The following is a 20,875-nucleotide window of genomic DNA, read 5'->3' as shown; positions in this document are numbered from 1 at the left end:
TCCAAGAGAGAAGGACCCTTGTCTTTTTTGTTCCTTGTTGTATCCATGGTTCCCCACCATGGTGGCTGGCACAGACATTTGTGGAATGTGAATGAATGCATGAACCGTAGTTTTCAGGGAACGACTGTGTGGTTTTAAAAAGCAATTCTGAATGATAGCCAGGCTTGGCCTGGGGGCGAGTGGTTTACTAGAGCCAGGCACGACTTGTTTCCAACCTAGTTCTGCCATTCACTAGCTGGTGATTTTGAGAAAACACCTCCATGTCCCTGAGCCTCAATTTCTTCAACCGAAATTGAGTTCAACAGTCCCCTAGCTCACTGGGCTGGGGTGTATATCATAGGACGGGTTCAGCATCCTCTGGTTAGCCAGAACTCTGTTCCCTAGAATGAGGACGAGCTGCACCACCAGATGTCGCCGCGAGCGCATGCTGAATGGCCCGCTACGCCCTGCGCTCTCGAGTGCCTCCGCAGTACCTCGTCTTGGTTCCATGAGGGGCATCCAGGCCTTAACCTGATTCTGACTGTGCGCTAGAAGCGGGATTCTAGAGAAAGCTGCCCAACCTGGGCACCCACCTGCTGTCCCCCATCGAATAGACAGTGGTGGTGGTGGTGGTGGGAGGGAATATGGTGAGCCAGTTATCCCCGCTTCGCTAGTAGCACGAAGGAAGAGGGGCGCCCTCCCCTGAAGCGGGTCTCTGAAAGCTTACGGGAAGGCGAAACCAGGGTCCGACCTAACACCTCGCCTCCAACTCCAAGCTCTAGGCCACACAAAGGTGACGGGGAGCAGGCCGGCTCGTAAGGGTTCTCCGCGGAGCCCTGGTTCCCCAAAATCCGAGGGCAGTCCTCGGGCGCCCACTCGCCCGGCAACTTGCGAGTTAGCGACCCGCAGGGATCGAGCGGACTCCCACCTCCCCTTCCCTGGCTCAGCGCCCCAGAACAGAGAGGGGGCGCCGCGGGAGCGCGTGGGGCAAGGCGCGAGCGCGCGCCGGGAGCAGGCCGCCTGGTCCCGCCGGCGCAGGGCTGCGGGGCGGGCGCTCCGGGGAGGCGGGCGGGGGAGGGACAGTAGAAAGGAGGGAGGGAGGGAGGGAGCGGCTGCAGCGCTCCCGCACTCCCCCCGCGCCTCGCACATTTGCACCGGCAGCTCGCTCGCAGCGCGGCGTCGCCCAGCGCAGTGTTCAATCCTCTCTCCCTTCTCCCGCTCCGTGGCTCCCGCGCTCCCGGTGAGGCTCAGGCACCTAGCGCGCGGCCCGACACACAGACAGACGGCACTGGGGACACCTCGGCCCGCGCCTCCCGGGCGGGCTATGTTGATTGCCCTACCGGGGCCGGCCCGCGGGATCAGCACAGCTCGGCCCGCGGCCCCGGCGACCAGCAGAGACTATGAACCGGAAAGCGCGGCGCTGCCTGGGCCACCTCTTTCTCAGCCTGGGCATGGTCTACCTCCGGATCGGGTAAGGACCGCTCGCAGTCCCTGAACCGTGTCCAGGCAAAGTTGGAGTGGCCCGGGGAAGGGTCGCGCCGCCCGCGACCGCCGTCGGCCACCAACTTCTGTAGCCCCTCAGAGAGGCTGGGTGGGCACGGTGAGGGAGCTGTAGGCACACAAAGGCCCTCCGCAGGTGAGCACCCTAGGGACGCGCACAGCTCGAGAGGCATGGGCAAGGGGACCGGCCACCCTGAGAACGTGTGGGTCTGGAAGCCCTCAGAACCAGAGACAGCCAGTAGGGACTCTCCAGCTTGGGGGACTCAGAAGAGGGCTAGCTGTTGCAAAGGGTCACTCAATACCAGGGGCCCTTCAAAGCCGGGCATGGGAACAGCAGGTCCAGCAGGAATGCCGAGCCTAGAGCCAGGACCATAGCCTCTCCCAGGGAGCTCAGTCCCCAGAGCCCCCAGAGAGACTGTACACAGAGGCCCGGACACAACCGATGCTGGAGAGACAGGGCAGTCCCCTGGTGGCAGGCAAGGCCGGTCAGTGCCACAGGGAACAGGTACCCCGAGGGAAGGACATTCGCTGGCGAAAAAACGCAAACTGCTGCTCAGAGCCCTGGCACCACCCCATTTCCAAGGACTCTCAGACTCCCAGAGCCCTTTCCTAGGTTGAGGGTACGGCGCCTACCGGCCTCAGCAAACACACACAAAGGTAGGGCTAGAGCTTGCGGGAGACACCCAAGGAGACAAGCTCGCAGAGCCATCTCCCGAGAAAGGCAGGACACCACGCCCCCTAAGACTGGGCGCTGGAGTCCGCGGGCGCGCGGGCAAAGCAGCCCTCCCCACTTCACCACAGCATTTCTACGGAGGTGGGGACTGGGGCGGTGCTCTGACTAGATGGGGAGACGGGGAGAGGCACTCCGGATGCGTCTTGGAGCTGCATTTGCACGGCCAGTCACCCTTTGTACTTCGGAGATAATGCATGTGAAGCACGGAGGGGTGGGGGTGCAGGAGCTTTAGAGATTCGTAGAGGTTCTGGCGCTAATGGGCCACCTTGGCAGGTTGCGGACAACCTGCTGCCCCACCCCCAGCAGAGAACCTCCTCACCGCTCTGCTTGGGGAGGAGGCAGGCTGGGGGTGGGGGCTGCGGCAAGAGGGTGTGTGTAGCAGATCCTTTGTGTTTTGTCACTACTCCTCCCCTCTGCCCACTCCACGTCTCTAGAATGGGGATTTCGCAAGTTGACCCGAAGTAGCAGCAAGCAGGTGCGCACAGAGCGAACGAGACGGCCCGCCAGCCCAGACCGCTGGCGGAGAGGCGATCGCGGGCGGAGAGGCGGCTGCGGGGCTCGCGCACCGCCTGCTTGCCCGTGTGTTTTAAGTGTTATTGATTCGTCCGCGTCTGGGTGGTTTTCCTTTTTTCTCATTGCTTTAATCTTCACCTTGGCTCGCGCCCCCTCCGCCCCGCGCGCACCCAGCATCCAGGAAGCCGGTAGGGCTGATTGGCGCTGGCCACTTGCGGTTTTATCTCCTTTTTAATTAGAAACTAGGAGGTGGGACCGGGGAATGGGGAGAGAGAGGGAAAACAACAGAAAATAACCTCCGCTGGCTGCCCCGCCCGCCCGCCCTCCCGCGGGCGCCAAGACCTCACTGGCCCGGCGGGGACCCTGCTGCTCTGGAGGGAGGGAGCTAGGGAGAACGCTGGCCTGTGGCCTAGCTGCTGCCCTGTGGGGCAGGGAGAGGTCCAGGTTAGGAGGAGTGGCAGGGTGATTTAGGGCCAGACCCTGCTGCTCTCTGGGCCTCAGGTGTTCCACCTGTAAAATGGGCATGATGGGTAGTCCCTAAGAGGCCTTCTAATTCTCTAGATGTTACAGGTTCCTCCCTGCTCAGGATCGATGTCAAGACATCTGGGGTGTTCTTATTTTATTTGAATAGTTCAAGTGACTCAAGCACTAGCCTCTTGTGATCCAATAATAACAACTTCAACAACAGCACCTTCTTAGCATTTCCATGTTTTAACACGTTTAATTTTCACAGCAATCCTATGAGGCGAGGACTAATGAGCAATACCCTCATTTTAGAGATGGGAAAAACTGAAGTACAGAGAGGGCATGTAACTTGTCCAAAGTCACACAGCTAGTAGGTGAAGGGTACTTAGATGTCACCCTAGGCCTCACCTCTTAGCTGCTAGACTATTGTTCCTATGAGTTTTTAACCCTAATATATCATTACACTCTTTGCTGGTGTAGGAATTTCCTAGTGGTCAATTAAGTGTTCAAGGGTTCCTCCTAACTTGTGGCCAGAACCTTCACTTGACTTAATCTTTCCATGCCATCTCTGCTTCAAACATTTCAAACATTCTAGCTCTGTGTTAGACTCTTTTAATGGCTGAGATGAATAACCAATAGCTCTTGCCAGGCTCCTATTTCAAATCCATCACTTGCCAGTCTCCACATCTCAATCTCTGTGAGCATCAGTTTTCAGATATGTGAAATAGTATGGTGAGTCCTACCCAATAGGGCTGTTTTAAAAGGTCACATAGGCTACTTTTTGTTACAGGACATCCCCATACTGCCTTGGCACATAGTAGGGATGCTGTAGAAGTTCACTGATGCATTCGATGCATATTTGGGGAGTAGGTGCTCACCTTAAGTGACATTCTTGAAGCTCCACAATCCATTTATTCAGTACCCATTTAGTGAACCATCAGACAGCCTTCCTGCTCTCAAAGAGTTTGTAGTCTAATGAAAAAAGCTATAAACAAGTGAGAACACAAATTAAAAACAAAACACACATTAAGACATTTCAGAGGACTATGAATAACCAAGAGTATTAAGTAACAAAACAGACATTGTGATGGAAAGTTAGGAGAGGTGGAGTGGAAAGGCAGGTTCCCTTAGCCAGGTGGTCGGGGAGGTGACCCTTGAGGTCACATGAATGATGACAAGAAGCCAAACATGTGAAGCTTAGAGTGTGAGAGAGCTTCCAGGAAGAAGTACCAGCAAGGACAAAGGGCCTGAGGCAGGAAGAGGGCTTGTGTGAGGCAGGAGCAGAGAGAAAGAGGACAGGAATGGTCAGTTATGTGCTTGGAAAGGAGTAGGATCACTTCATCTCTGGTGCTGTTGATACAGGGGAACCTCACTTTAAGAAATCCCAATTCCGGAACGACTTTCCTTAGTTAAGCTCCAGGATGGAAAGTGTGAGGCACTTAGCCCAGTGGCTGGCCATGGCTCTCAATATGTAGAAGCTCTTATTATAACTACAGTGAGACATCTAGGGTGAGGTCTTCTCTTTCAAAGTACTCTTGATGAAGTTTAAAGAATTATACAAACAGAAGCTCCAGATTAGTGGGCCATCTTTGTGAAAAGGAAGGGCTACTTGAATTATCAGAGTTACCATGGGAGCCTGTTAGGAGTTATCTTGATATTAGGAAATGGCCCCACCCTCAAGCCAGATATCCACAAGTCACACTAATGCCTGTGTTTCCTTTGTACCTTTCCTATCTCTTCCCTCAGTTTCACTCTGTCATTCAGTCCATCAGCAAGTTTGGTCATCTCTGTCTGCAGGCTCCCCCATCACTGCCATCAAAGCCAAGCCACCACCACCTCTAGTCTGTCCGTTTTCCCTGTTTCTGCCTTGGCACCCCACAGTCCTCTCCCATGGGGCTAAAGAGATGGGATCCTATCAGTACAGTGCTTACAGCCCTTCAGTACTTCCTAATAATACACCTGAGAAAATTCCAGCCCTGAGCCATCTCTGTTCCCCAGAGTGTCCTTCCCAAGCTCTGGTTCTGCATCAGCTTCTATGTGCTCTTTCTGTTCCTTGGCAACCCCAAGCTTGTGCTCCTCCCGGGACTGTCCAGTTTCTGTCCCATCTGGCCAGAATACTTTTCCCCAGACATTTCCATTGCTGACTCCTGGCCAATCTCCTTCACTGTCATTTCCTCAGCGAGGCCCTCCTTGACCACTCCAGCTAGAGTGGCCCCTCTCACATCTCTCTCAAACCCACTCCTAGTTGCTATCACAGCATCTTTGCTTACTTTTTTCATAGCGTGCATCACTGTCTGAGATGGCCTATTGTATTAATTTGTAATGTGTGCCTTGTCTCCCTCCACAGTTGCTTGAGGGCAAGTGCTTAGCACAGTGCCTAGCAACTGATAGGTGTCCAATATGTATCTGTGCAACGAATGACCTCGCCAGAATAGTCATGAGCATCTTCTAGGCCAGTTGTGTCCATAGGGGGATAAACATACTCTATTGGCATGCAGGGAGAAAAATACTTAGAACTTTTTTTCACAATTTCTCTTTATTTTGTAATAAAACATATACATACATACCATAGAGTATATATAACATGTACAAATAGTTGTTTTTTTTTTTAAATGAACATTTGTGCACTCACCACTCTTTCAGAGGCAGCTGCTACATGAAACTGTAGTTTCCTTTGCTTGCCTTTGCAATTTTACCACATAGAAATGATTCCTAAACAATATCGGGTTTCATTTTGCATGATTTTAAACTTCATCTCAATCGAATCCTATTATAACTACAAAGGCAACTTGCTTAGTTCACTCAATGTTTATATTTGTAACATACTCATCTTTTTTTGTCTCTAAAAAGGAAATCAAGCCTCACTAATATTGTACATACACACTGAGCAAATACCAATATGAAATCTCAAATGAGTAAACAAAGGTTGGGGTGCAGTATTCAAAAAATTAGGAGACTCCTGCTGGGAATTGCTGGGTGAGGTGGCCAGGGCCGAATACCCAGGGAGGGCCTGTAGGCTGTGAACCCCGCTTTGCTGGCCTAATGCTCAGTCTCTCTGTGTCCCCTGCTCCAGTGGCTTCTCCTCGGTGGTAGCTCTGGGCGCGAGCATCATCTGTAACAAGATCCCAGGCCTGGCTCCCAGACAGCGGGCGATCTGCCAGAGCCGGCCCGACGCCATCATCGTCATAGGAGAAGGCTCACAAATGGGCCTCGACGAGTGTCAGTTTCAGTTCCGCAATGGCCGCTGGAACTGCTCCGCGCTGGGGGAGCGCACCGTCTTCGGAAAGGAGCTCAAAGTGGGTATGTGCTCACCCAGACACCGCAAACAGGGTCATAGAGGCTCTGGAGAGACCAGAATATCCTCTGGAGCCTTCTGGGACCCCCTCACTTGCCCCATGCTGGAATGCTCCCCAGTATGAGAACCTGAAGATGCCACACTTGAATTCATATCTCCTGATGAGAGTCAGCTTTCTGGTTTGAACCCAGACCACCCTAACTGTTACGGCAAAGTTGAAAACCAGTGGCCCAAAATGCTAACTGGCTGATACACAGCATTTATGTTGTTTTCTTTAAATTGAAGCCCCAAATTTTAAACTAGCTGTTTCACCTAAAAATACAAATTTCTGGCTTCTTTTGAAAAATTGGCTTATACATGTACCCACATAGTTATAGCTCCACATAGACCTGGAGCTAAGAACACAACTTTTGTTAGATGGAGCTCAGGCATCCCATTCACTGCCACAGTCCACAGTCCTCATCACTTTCTATTGTCCACCTCATACCTACCCTTATATGACTTGCCTGGCCCCTGTGGGCGTTTGAATTTGCAACCCCTGTTTTATGGGAATTGTGTGTTGCTTGGACATCCACACACACATCCACACACATAGATGTGCACAAAATGTTGAGCCACACATTTGGTTTTCAAAGCAATCATGATAAAAGCCTGGCGGAAAGGGGGCTGGTCACCAAGAAGCCCTGATTGGTGTGAGGAAGGCCATGTTGTGTGTCTGGCTTGTGTGCACCTGGACTGGGGAGCCAGGAACTCTTGCTCTGAGCTGTAAACTTCCAGGTCAGCCTCAGGTCTTTTTGGGCTGGAGTGGTTCACGTGACCTGCTAGACTGCTCAAAGGGCACCCCTGAGTTCTCTCTCTCCCTCAGCCCCAATATCAACAAATGCAATGGTTATTGAAAAGATCCACCCAACATCCAGACACTGCTCCTTGTCTTCACTTCCTCCTTCTTGAATCACACAGCTAGCATATATAGGCTTCCAGGTGCCTCTCTGCCCCCACTACCCTACTGTACCCGGGCTTTCCTGCAAACCCTCCTGCAGTCAGGGCCATCCTTTGTAAATGGAAATCAGAGCATGTCATTTCCCTGCTTATAACCCCAGGATCAGAATGAAATCCCAACTGTTGATCTGGCACTACTGACCTCTGCCTTCATCTGATCTGCTCCCATCTTCCCCTTCTCCCTTGCCCACTTGGCCTCTTTTTGTTTCCCAAACACAGCATACTGGTTCCTGCTGTTGGGCTGCAGCACCACGAGTTCCTCTGCCTCAGATCCTTTCCCATACCCCATACTCCAGAGCCCCTGTCGTCCGTGCGCATGGCTTCCTCCCAGCATCCAGGTCTCCAGAGCTTCCTCGGTCTAAAGTGCCCTCTAACCACGAACCTCCGTTCTATCAGCCAAGCACTTGGCACTCTCTGTATCTATTCCTCACCCGTTGGGAATGCTGGCTCCATGGGGGTCGGGGTTCTCTTGCAGCATTCACCCCCTTCTTCTTGAAAGTGAGAATAGCATCGTCTTGGTCCTGCATCAGGACTTGTTTTTTCAGCTTCCATACCTGCCTTGTACTCACACGTGAAGGACTACAGAACAGGATCCAAAGTTCAGGGTGAGGTTGGGAGGGGGCAAGGTTGTCTCCTCCTGCAGGGCTCCTCTCCACGTGCACACCCTTTCCAGCATCTTCTTGGTACAGGATTTTGCCTTGCGCCACCTGCCTTTCTTCCCCCTCTTTCCAACATCAGGGCTTGCTTTTCAGATGGAGAACCAAGGCCCAGAGAGAGAAAGGATCTGTCCCAGCTCATACCTGGAGGTGGCCTCAACACTGGGACTCCAATTTAAGTTGCCGAAATCTCCATCTTGTGAACCTTCCCTTGTCATCACCTGTGGTTTTTATGTCTTCTCTTGGCCACACCCCTGCCCTTGGTTTTGAGACCCAAACCTGGGCTCTGGCATTATTTCAATGATGAGAAAACTGAAGCTCAGAAGGGACCTGCCCAAGGTCAACAAAAGTGAGTGGCAAAGTCTCCCAAGACTGGCTGGATTCCAGCACAGCTTGCAGTCTTGGAATAGCCACCCCATTGTTGGCATCGTAATAGTGCTTGCTGGGGTGCAGTGGAAGGCTATGGCGCAGGGAGCCCCTGCTGTCCAGCATCATGCCCCCTCACTCAGCCGGCCAGAGTTGTAGAATGGAAGGATTCATTGCAGGCTGAGGTGGAGAAATACTATCAATGTGCACGGCCAGTATACACTGGGGAGGAGCAGAGGCCTGAGGCAAGGAGCATTCTTAAAGAGGATGGCTTGGGTAGGCAGAGGTGGCTTCAGGACATTTAAGCAAAGAGAAGAGCCCAAGAAAACCTATGGAGTAACAATCCCCTGGCCTGGAAGAGAATGGAAACCAGAGCCAGGAGGCGTGTGGTCAATCTGAGCAGTTTGAATTTCTAGGTCGTGGGAGCAATTGGAGAATTTTGAGCATGGGTGGGACTACCAAAGTAAGTTCAACATTGTATAAAATAGCCACTATTTAATGATTTTTGGCCCACAAAACAACATCATATGATTAAACCTAATAGGAATTCTGGAAGATTTATTAAAGTGTGGGTATGGAATTCATTCGTTCATTTTGTCATTCATTGATTCACTCATGCATTCACCAAATATTTACTGCATGCCCACTTTAACTGGAAGCTGTTGTTCCAACCTGTGTGGTAAGGGAAGACCTCTAGATTCATAGAAAGAGGTGAACCACAGGCATGTCTGGGGAGAGAGGATACCAGGCAAAAGAAATGGTACGTGCAAAGGCCTTGAGGCAGAAACATGTTTGGTGGCTGGAGGAACAGTGAGACTGGTATAGTTGGAGAACAGCAAAAGAAAGGAAAGAAGAAGATTCATAGGTCAGAAAAGGAGCCAGGAGCTGGACACTGCAATGTCTGTCAGGCCAAGTCAGGAGCCTGGTAGTTTTCCAGGCAGGAATAATGGTGGCTGTAGACTGAATGATAGCAGTGATCTGCTTTGGAAGTGAGCTGCCAGGATGGAGGGAGACTGATGACTTAAAGGCTACTTAGGAAGGAGCTACCTTGCTAAGGTGATAGTAGTGGGAACAGAGAAAGAGGAGATCAAGTTGGGACCCCCCACCTCTACAAGCCTGAGAAGTCATTTCCCCTCTGAGCCTTGGTTTCCTCGTACATAAACAGGTATCCTGCTCAAGGACACCAAGAAACAAGTCTCAAATTTAGGCATTCTGGGCTCTTCATCAGTGCTTTCACCCTGATGGGGTTGCTTCTTTCTGAGAATGACCAGCCATCAAGGACTGCCTTATAGGGGTGAGGGATCAGGAATGTAGTCTTTCACTTTGGGAGCTCTGGCCATCAAGTTCACACTCCAGACATCAGGACACATCACCTGCCTTTGAAGAAACTTCCCAGAAGCTCCACATCACACTTCTGCTTATACCTCACTGGCTAGAACTTAGTCATATGACCATACCTAGCTGCAGGGAAGCTGGGAAATAGTCTTTTATTCAGAGCAGCTGAGAGACCAGCTAAGGATCTGTGACTGAGGAGGAAGAGGAATATTGACATTGGACTGGGCAGCTAACCCCTGGCATAGGTTCTCTATCCCATGCTAAGACCTGAAGACTCACCTTTCACCACCTCCTCAACTTTTACTCCAGTCCTTAGCTCTCTGCCTGTGTTTTGTTGCTCTGTCTTCCCTTCTGAGTGTTCCAGATTTTACTCATCGATCTGAGGAGAAGGCCATGGACAGGTCTTCTTGGATGCTAGAAACTGAAACCCAATTTAAGCCACCTCAGGAGAAAAGCCTTTCTCTGGCAGCAACTGCAGAAGGTTCACTCTGACTGGATCAGCTAACAGGGCTTGACTTTCAATTGTGTGTCCATTCCAAACCAATCACAGTGGCCAAGGGCAGCAGTGCTTTTGTTGGCCAGGCCTGGGAGCCCCACCTAGACCATTTCTCATGAGAGAGACTGCTCATGAGTTTATTAATCAGATCAGGATGCTGTAACAAAGTACCACATGTTGGGCAGCTTAGACACAGATATTTATTTTCTCACAGTTCTGGAGAAAATATTCTGCAAGTCCAAAATCAAGGTACAGCAGGTATGGTTTCTTCTGAGGCCTCTTTCCTTGGCTTGCAGATGGCCACCTTCTTACTGGTCTTTTCAAGGTCTTTCCTCTGTGCCCATGACCTTGATGTCTCTGTGTGTTCTAATCTCTTTTTATAAGGACTCCAATCAGTCTGGATTAGGGTCACCTTAATGGTCTCATTTTAATTTTTTCACCTCTTCAAAGATCACACCTTCAAATAAAGTCACATTCTGAGTTACTGAGAGTTAGGGCTGCAATATATGAATTTGAGAGGGGGAGGGGTGGGGTGGACACAATTCAGTTCATGGGGAAGGCATACAGGGTGTGATGGGAGCTCAGAGGTGAAACTCCTAGGTGGGAGGAGTGGCCTGGGCATTGGAGATAGCCCTTGACATGGGTCTTGAAGGATGGGAAGAATTTTATTGGTCAGCAAATGGGATTCCAGGCAGAGGGAACAGCCAAATGAAGACATAGATGTTTGATTGCTAAGGGGATGGTGAAGGGGTCTGCAGCCTCAGGAGGCAGGGTGTCAATAGCCTCAGGTGAGATGACAGGCTGACTATTCAAGAGTCTTAAAATGCCAGGGATTATTTGGGTGTGGTGTGTGACCCAGTGTAGCCCTTAGGGGTTTAAGAAGGCATTCATCCACCTCTCAGCTTTTCCTTTTCTTAAATAATACAATGAACTCTCTCTTGAGCCCAACACAACAGTAAGAACATCTACTCTTATGAACATCCCTCATGCACTCCCTGCCACTCCCTCCCAAGCCACACTTTCTCTATCCTGAATATTGGATTTTCCATTCTTTGCTTGTTTATGTCCAATTTATCATATAAATGCATTCCCCAGAAGTCAAATATTTGATTTTATTTGTATTTATTTTTTATAAAGAAAAGGCATCTTATTATATGCAATCTTTTGGAATTTACTTTTTCACTCATGGTAATAAAACTCATTTATGTTCCTTATAGCTGTTGTTGATTCATTTTAGTTCTGGTAAATAGGCGCCAATCTATGCACCCACTCTTTGGGTTGTGGGGCATTTGGGTTGTCTCTAAGATTTGCGGTCACTAACAGTGCCACCATAGGCACATCTCCTGGTGCCCATGTGCACGCATTTCTCTTGAGCATATAGAAAGGAATGGAATTGCTGGTCATGGGATATGAATGTCAACCTGATTTCCACAGTTATTATGCCAAGTGCCACTCCCACCAATAAGCAGTGTCAATCAACAGCCTTGTCTCCAACAATTGGGATTGTCCAAATGACTTCATTTTTGCCTAGAGAATGGATGTGAAATACTTTCTATCTATCATCTTGATTTAGACTTCTCTGAGAAGTGACGCTGTTGAAATCTCTTCCTGCATTTACTGGCTGTGCATGTTTACTCTTCTGCGAGTTGCCTATTCATGCTTTTTGCCTACTTTTCCATCGGGTTGTGTGTCCTCCCCTCAGTTTTGGCCATTATGGTTCTGTCATGTCATGGCACCCCAGGGAGGCTTGGTCATGGAGCCCAGGGCTTCACTCTCCTGTCTTTCATCTTTTCATTGAGGACCTGTAAGGGTAAAGAGCTAAGACAGCCCTTCCTCATATATCATCTCATTTGGTCTCATCCACCCCTGAAAGGAGGCCTGTCTACCTATATCTCAGGCTGGGAATGAGGTAGAGGCTGACCAAAGTAACGTGGCTGTTTTATGACAGGACTGAGATTGGTAGTAGTTCACTGTTGCTGAGAGATTCTTCTGTTTGTGTGAGCCTGCCAGATTTGAGATTCCCAAGGCTGCCGTGAACATGAGAACTTTGTCTTGTTTCTGGGCTGTGGGGCAGCCATGCGAGCACTGGCATCAAAGTCATGCAGCCAGCTTTTCATCCCAGCCCCACTGCTACCTTACTGGTGACAGTGTGTAAGTACCTCACCTTTCTGATCTCAATCTGCCTATCTGCAGAATAGGAGAGTCACATGGCCCACCTTGCCAGGTGGCAGCAGCATTATACAGGATAGAAAACCTTGGCATCTGCTGGGTTAAGGCCATCAGAGGACATCCATTTTCCCCTCCCAGGAGGCCTGCAAGCCCATCTCAGATGAAGATGAGCTCAAGGAATTAGGGGTGCATGCTCTGGATTTTATTCTTGTTACAATAGAAAGGGGAGATATAGAGTAGAATGGAGAGAAGCTATTGGTTCAATCACTAATTTAAGCTCACCTTTTGGATTCTTCCTACAAAATCTACCCCCTCCCCCAGTCTGTCTACTTCTCACCACCTCCACCACCACCTCCTGCTTCAAACCTCCATGTTTAGAGAGTTATTGCCCAGACAACTATACCACACAGCCATTCAGCATAGTATCTTCCACATGTTGCTCTGATCACAGCAGCCCCTGTGTAAAACACTGCTATGGTTTCCTATTGCCCTAGGAATAAAATACTGACAGGCCCTGGTCTCTTACAGATCACAATGACCTGCATCCCAACTTCATCTCTACCCTAGCCCCTCTGGCCTTCTTCCAACTCTCAAGCAAGCAAAAGTCTTTCCCACCTCAAGACATTTGACTTGGCTATTCCTTCAGACTGGATTCTCTTCTGCTTTTCCATTCTGGGCTCACATGTCACCTGACCCCAAGAGAAGCCTTTATGACTCTCTTGTGTAATGTAGACCACCCATCTCCATCTGCCCCTCATCTGGCCATACTTTCTTCGTATCACTTTACCATTCTATGGCATAGTCTCAATTTATTTGCTCATTGTGAAGCACTGTGTAACAGTTCAGCCCTGAAGCCACCTCTCAGCTCTTTCCCCAGCTGAGGACCTTGACCAAATGGTAATGACAATAGTGCCCAGCTCAAAAGTGTGGAAGGAGAAAATTATTTATTCCTCATGAGGCACTCAGAACCATGCCTGGCATGTTGCACAGGCTGTATAAGTCATAGTTGTTGTGTAGTTATTATCTGTTTCTTGGGCCAGAAGGCGGTTCCATGAGGGAACAGAGGACACTGACACAGTGCCTGGTCACCATGGGCTCAGTGGATGTGGGGACAGACTCCTACCCAAATTCCTTCTGGAGCAGGAGGAGGAACAGAAGGGTGACAGGGAGAAGCTGCTGAATGATAGCAGGTAACCTGCCCACCCAGCATTATGCAGGTCTCCATTCAAATACTCCCTCCTCCAGAAGGCCTTCTGTGGCATCTGACCTGAGACAGTTTCCCCTGCAGGTTACCCTATGCAGCTATCTTTACTGTGTTTACCACTTTCAAAAGTGACCTTGCTTACTTTTGTAATGATGTGTCCAACATCAGTCTTCTTCCCTGCCATGAGGAAGTCCATGGAGCCTGGGCTGTCAATCATATTCTCCTGGTACCTCCAGTGCTTGTCACACAGTAGGTGGTCAGGAAACACATGAAGAAATGCATGACCAGCTCCTCTCGGTCCAATGTGCCAACAGTTATTCTGAGTCCTTGAGGACAAGGCCCAAGTCGTGTTTATCTTATGACTCCCAGGTCTGAGTGGCACCTCATACATATGAAACACTCTGTTCTCTCTGTTGTGTGAGTGAATGCTTTTTGTTTCTGATCCAAACAACAAGATTGAGCATTCATTCCTGCATGTTTTCTTTTTCATCTGTTTCAGCCCAGCATTCTGTTAGCTTTCCCTTCCGCCTTTGCATTAGCTTCAAATGGGATAAAAATGTTGACTAAGTCAAGGCCTAAGGAAGACCTGTTCCCAGGGTCGGTTCAGCAGAAGGCTAGTCTCTGTTATCTCCCCAAACCCACCAGCTTCTCTGGGAAAATAGGGGGGTTCCTTAGATGATAAATTTATGAACTCAGAACACTGTACTCCCTGCTCAAGAGAGCAAGAGTTTCTGCCAGCATATTAAAGGTTCTGAAAATCTGTAGACAAGAGAACAGATTGAGCAGGCTTCCCTTGCAGGGTCCACTCTTATCTCACCTCGGACTCAGTGACTCCCCTGGTTGAACTGCTGTTCAGAGGCACCCACACCAGGAAACACTGTTCTGGAGGCCCTCACAGGTTGACTGTGCACATAATGTAGGTTTTGTGCCAATCAGTAATCTACCAAAGTATATGCACTCACCCACAAGTCCAACATTTTTCTCCAAGGGCATAGCAGACACACATCCTAGCTTCTGATATTGATATGGATGGTGAAATGTAATTATAGTCAATATTACCCTGGAAAGTCCCTTAAATCAGCAACAAAATTCAGAATGCCTGGTTTTCTATACAGGTACAATATATATGTTATACATGTGAATTCAGAATGAAGAGTATCTATCTAAAATATACATAGAGTAATTTTGAGATTTTGTTCTTTTCTTTTCTTTTTTTTTAGATTTCACATATAAGTGAGAGCATACAGTATTTGTCTTTCTCTGTCTAACTTATCTCACTTAGCATGTCTTCAAAGTCCATCCATGTTGTTACTTCAAGACTTCATATTGCAAGACTTCATTCTTTTTTATGGCTGACTAATATCTCATTGCTTATATATACCACAATTTTTTTATTCATTCATCTTTCAATGGACATTTAGGTTGTTTCCATGTCTTGGCTATTGTAAATAATGCCCCACTAAACATAGGGGCGCAGATGTCTCTTCAGAAGTGAAATTACTTATCTTTAATTTTTTGAGGACCCTCCATTCTCTTTTCCATAGTGGCTGTACCAATTTATATTCCCACAATACAGTGTTTTAATTTATTTTCTCCTTGGTGTATTTTCTTGAATTCATATAAATTAAATGTTCATGGAATCACACAGCATGCCTCCCACTCCCATGGGTCCACCCATTTACTCATTTATCTGACTCATACATAGATTTACTAAAATCTTCTGAGTGGTAAATAGCTGATGAATTGGCCACAGGCTCTGCCCTCAGGGTGCTCACTGTCTGGCAGAGACAAACAGCAAAGTCAGGGCTGAAATGTGCTCTGAGAATCTAGTAGAAGGGGAGAGGGCACTGAGTGGATAAGCAGGTGGATAGTAGCAAGGAAAGCTGCCTGCAGGGGTCACCTGAAATGGCTGGCCCACAACCTAAGAGATGAAGAGTATAACAGGGGAGGAGCAGCCAAGAAAAGTTTTCAGATGTGACCCAGCCAGGAGCCAGAGATTCAGAGTGATCCAGGCACCCTGAACTACAGGGTGTCAGGTGAAGAAGGCAGAAAGAGACTGGAGAGAGAGGTGAGGATAGCCAATCCACAGAGTCTTATGTTGCAGACATGTGGGTTGCCTGAGTGGGGAACTGTCAGAAGAGTTTCTCTCCCTTGTCTCAGGGGAGAGATAGGATGTGGGAAGATAATCGAATTCTTAGCACATATAGAAATTTGCTATGTCTCCAGCATTATTGTCAACAAATGGTGATTTCCTGACGTGTGCTCCTGGGGACAGCTGCATTCTTTTTCAAATACTCATGACCTCCTGTTTGGTACTTCCCTACCGGAATTTTTCCAGGGATGGGCACAGATAACCTAGGATTCAGTCCCTGGGGTCCACCCTCTTCTGTCTGCAGACTGAGTAACTCTGGTGCATTTGTGGGCTTCTGTTCCTGTCACATTTGTCACCACTTCTCTTGAGCTGTCACTTCAGCAGCTCCCCTCTCTCTCCTTTGGGTGCCCAGCTGGACCTAAGATCCCTCAGCTGAGAATCTGTATGCCTTGCACAAATGGTTCCATCTTTTTACCCCTCTGGGGCTGTGAGAGTGGATGGAACACATGTCTGATCAGCTAATGACTGCTTGGAGGAATGGATCTGAAGACCTCTCCAGTGAGTGAGACAGAAGCAAGAAGTGGGCCAGCTCCACTGTCTCTGCCATTTCTTAACAATACGCCACCTTGCCCGAGCAAGAGCTTTTCTTTCCCTATTCTTGTTTAGAACACAGTTAACAAAGGACTTTTTGTTTCATTTGCAGTTTTTGCAAACCTCAGTTCATCCCGGGTTGTAGCTTTCCTGACACTATTTTTAAGATGAGTCTTTTGTTATAATGTTCTCTTTCCAGCTTTCATATGGTAGACAAATAGACAGACAGACATACACATGCACACACACTTTTATACCCACAGTCATTCATTCATTCAATTGTTGAGGCTTCACAGATAAATAATCCAGGTCACTACAACATAGTGGGAAGAGACTGATAATTTTCAGCACAAAATAAGGATGATTAAGGTGCTAAGCCACAAACAGAGAGAAGAAATCTCAGGAAAGCCTCTCAGAGAGGGGACACTGGAGCTGCATCTTGATGGGTATGGTTAACCAATAATGCATCTGATAAGAGCTACTGCTTATTGATTCTTTACTTGGTGTTATACAAGGCCTGTCATATGCCTTGGTTTATTTAATCCTGTTAACAACCTTGGGAAGCAGGTATTTTATTATTTCCATTTTATAAATGAGGAAACTGAGGCTTTGAGAGGTCAGTTAATTCACTCAAGGTCCTGCCACTGGGAAGTGGAGCCAGGACACAAACCTAGGTTTATCAGCCTCTAGGGCCTTGCTTTGAAACTACTGGGCTACATTGCCTGTCACCAGGCAGAAGAGAGAGGAAAGTCATTTTCAGGTCGAGGGAACAAAATATGCAAAGGCATGGTATCAGGAAGGAGCAGGTGTTGACCCTGGATGAGTGGTCAGCAGTGCTCTCTTGCCTGGTAGAAAGAGAGACCCTTGGATGGAACCAAGGCAGAAGAGAAGGGTGGAGCCTGGGGGCCTGCACATGTCCCTCCCCCACGTCCCATCTCTGTTACCTTAGCCAAGCTCAGTGCAGACACATACTCTCTGCTCTCTTAGTTCTTCTGATTGTTCATAGAGAGGCTCTCTAGTTCTTCTGGATAAAGACAGCCAGATGTGGCATTCTGAGCCCAGAAGGACTGTGAACTGCCATGCCACAGGGCTGGCAAAAGTAACCTTTTTCCATCTGTATATTTTCCAAATCATCATATATTTCAGCCTGTGTCACTGCAGATTGCTCACTCTCTGACCCATTGGCTTTAAATAGAAAAAGAAAAAAAAATACAATGCACTTTGTGGTTTCCAGTAAGATACCGTAAATACACCCAGATAATATTCCGGTGCAAACCATTTACAGTGGCTGCACAGGGCGGTGGAATGGAATCTTTTGGGCAGGCTTGGACATCAGTTTATTTCCTTTGTACCCACGGGGATCGTTATAGAGCTGGAATGTGTAGAGGGCGTCAGCCGGGCTCCCCATTTTCATCTGAGTAATAATACCATTCTTTACAGAGCACCTCTGGAAGCCTAAGCTCTTTACACGGGAGATTTCATTAAATCTTCACGGAAACTTGGCAGTGTCCTCCTGCTGGCTCCCATGTCACAGATGGGGAAGATGAGACTTGGGGGAGGCAGAGTCCTTGCTTAGGGTCACCCAGCTGAATAAGGGGCAGAAAAGAGGGACTGACGAGCTCAATTTTATTAAAGTTCTGAGCTGAAACTACCTGGACTTCGGAATGGAAATTTTACTTGGAGATATGGGTGGACTGAGAATTAAGAAGGATGTGGTAGAGGTGGGAATGGGGATTCCATGCTGGGAGCCAGGAGACCCTGGTTCAAATTTCCTTGGTCTCTAAGTCACTGAAGACCTTGGGCAAGTCTCCTGGCTTCCATGAACCTGTCATTCCAGGAAGAATCATGTCTGTGGAAGCCCAGGAAGAACCAGGGCTTCATGTCTGTGGCTCTAGGAGTCTATTCTCTGATTTCAGGGACATCAGGACCTCTACCCAGGGCAGGATGGTGGAGGCCAGCTGGATCCACCACTGTCTTCTGTAGTTTCAGGTCTCCCATATCCCCTGGCTCACTTGTTGCCACCACAGGCTACACCATTTCAGGGCCATCACACAGGCTGCCCCTGGGCCTGAAGCCCATTTCCACACCCCAGAAAGCCTCATGTCTGGCTCCTCCCCACTCAGAAGTTACCACCCCTATGCCCCCTGCTCTCATCACTGTCCTGTTCTACGTTCTTCAGAATCCTCAGCTGCCACTTAGTGATTTGATCTCACTATATGTCCCCCAGAAAGGAGGGGCATGTATAAAACCCTCTTGTCAGTTTCCCCAGCCCCCACCATGGTACCTGGCACATAGTAAGTGCTTAAGAAATATCTGTTGAATGAAAGAACAGGGTACATGACTCAATCAAGGAGGTCAAAGTGAGAGCTAGGTTTGAAGAGGTTCTCCCTCTGCTTGTGGATAGGAGGGATGGGTGGATGGTCAGGGCAGAAAGGGAGTGGTTCTGTTTATGGAGAGCATATGGTCAGCAATGGCCAAGACCAGTGTCTGCTGTTCACCAGCCCAATGTGGAAGATGCAGAAAAGAGCCTGGGCTGGCATCAGCAAGACTGGAGTGATTATCATGACCTTGAGGCAGAGAGTAGCTCAGACACTGGAGCCAGGCTAGTCAGGTTTGAATCCTTAGCAGTTTACATCACTGATCTGGGCCTCAATTTTCACATCTGTAAAATGAATATAACTGTCTATACCTCATAGGATTGTTGCAGGATTAAGTGAGTTGATCCATATTGAATGCTTAGAACAGAGCCTGACAAAATAGTAAGCAATTTTATGACTTCGCTATGCTTTTTGTGAACTATGTGCCGTTGGGCATATCATCTCACTCCATTTCTGCAGCAATTAAACAGACATCTTAGAACCACCCTAACAGATATGTTGTAAAAGACAAATGAGATGGCATTCAGACAATCACCTAACTGGATAGGCATCCCCATACTAAGAGAAGGGTCCTTATCAAAGTACTGTGCACAGCCAGGGTCTGGGGAAGTCCTCTGGAGTTGTTGGAGAGCGTGTGACCTCTGAGTTTGAATCCCGACTCTGCCTGGGCAAATCATCTCTCTGTGCCTCAGTTTCCCCACTGATAAAATAAGAGTGGGTGAAGGAGGCATGAATGGCTGTAGTTCAATGTGACCTCTCACCCTGAAAGTCTGAGATTTTAAGATTACAGGATCCTTTTCAACCTTCTTTCTGCCATCAAACCCTGTTCTAGGCTTAGCAAGCTTAGCCATCTGAGTTGAATGAGTCTTATAAATAATTTATTGATAAATCTTAACTGATAACAACTGAGCAGCATCTCTGGACAGAAATAAAGACATTTTATTCTGATGCCTTAAACCAAAGGAATGGTAAATTTTCAGATGCACCAAGGAACCAGGAAGGCAAGTAGGATGTGACTGAGGAAGGACACTGCCCAACTCGGGCCTTGAATCCCACTTCTATCCAGTTTCCAGGTGGGTGGCCTCAGTAGATCACATTAGTTCTCAGATCCTTGGTTTCCTCCCTTGTAAAATTGTAAAGAATGATGTCTACTCAATGGGACCGTTGCAAAATACCACACAGAGAGCCTAATGTGCGTCTGGTACATAGTAGATACTCAACAAAGGTTACTTTCTTTCTACCCTTCTCCTCCACTCAGAAACAAACCCCAAACCCTAGTGGTGTCTGACTAATTCTGTGCTGACACCCTAGGGGAAGTCACGCTGAATGGGCTGGAGTTCATCACTGCTTCACACCCACCTCGCAGAATCTCTCTGAATCTCAGTTAGTTTGCTCTCCTCAGAACCAGGTGAGTGTACTTTCCAAAGCGCCAGCATGGAAGCATAAAATAAAGGTCATCCATAGCTCTCAACCACTGTTTGGAGCTTTCTTTTATTTATTCATTTTTTCAATCAACAAATAATTATGGAATGTCTACTACTTGTCATGCCCTGGGGACATGACGGGGAACATGACAAAGTGCTCATCTTCAAGGAAATTATTTTCTAGAAGGGCAATGGAGGTGGTAGGTGTGATGGGAGGCGCAGAAAATAAACAAATAAGTCTAAAATAGCAGGAAGGCTATGGAGAAAACTAAGCAAGAGGAATTCTCTCTCTGTACCTCCCAACAGTGCCTGTGATTTCATCAATATTAATCATTATAATACAATGTTTACTTAAGTGCTGTGCATGTGACAGGTGATATCTACGTCTTTCTACAGGGTGAATGATATTAACAAATATGGAAACGGAGGCTCAGGGAGGTTAAGTGACTTGCTCTGGCAGGGTCGATGTTGGATTAGCCCCAAGCACTTGCCTCAGCATTGGCTGTCTTATCCCTCAAAGTATCATAGAGCACAATGAGGCAAAATGAAACACAGCAGTAATAATAATAACAAAAACAGCAATGGCTGGCATTAACTGAACACTTACTACATTCCAGGCACGGTGCTCAGCACCTTCCCCCCATTCTATGATTCAGCCCACTCAGTATCCCATGACATAT

General features: G+C 48.3%; 1 protein-coding gene across 2 annotated transcripts in view; it reads left to right on the top strand.

Annotated features, from left to right (window-relative positions):
* The first annotated feature begins 1,094 nt into the window (after window positions 1–1,094).
* WNT7A (Wnt family member 7A) overlaps window positions 1,095–20,875 on the top strand; it is a 69,802-nt gene continuing 50,021 nt past the window's right edge. The window contains exons 1-2 of one of the 2 annotated variants that reach the window (XM_039876462.1): window positions 1,095–1,450; window positions 6,264–6,490. In XM_039876462.1, the coding sequence (XP_039732396.1) occupies window positions 1,380–1,450; window positions 6,264–6,490 (298 nt within the window). In that variant the 5' untranslated portion in view covers window positions 1,095–1,379. Of the gene's footprint in view, window positions 1,616–6,263; window positions 6,491–20,875 lie in introns of both variants that reach the window. The other variant, XM_039876463.1, reaches the window with a different exon arrangement.

The sequence above is a fragment of the Pteropus medius genome, unplaced genomic scaffold (assembly GCF_902729225.1).
Source record: "Pteropus medius unplaced genomic scaffold, Ma_sr-lr_union100, whole genome shotgun sequence".
Classification (NCBI taxonomy): Eukaryota; Metazoa; Chordata; class Mammalia; order Chiroptera; family Pteropodidae; genus Pteropus; species Pteropus medius.
This window is presented reverse-complemented; position numbering and strand designations above follow the sequence as displayed.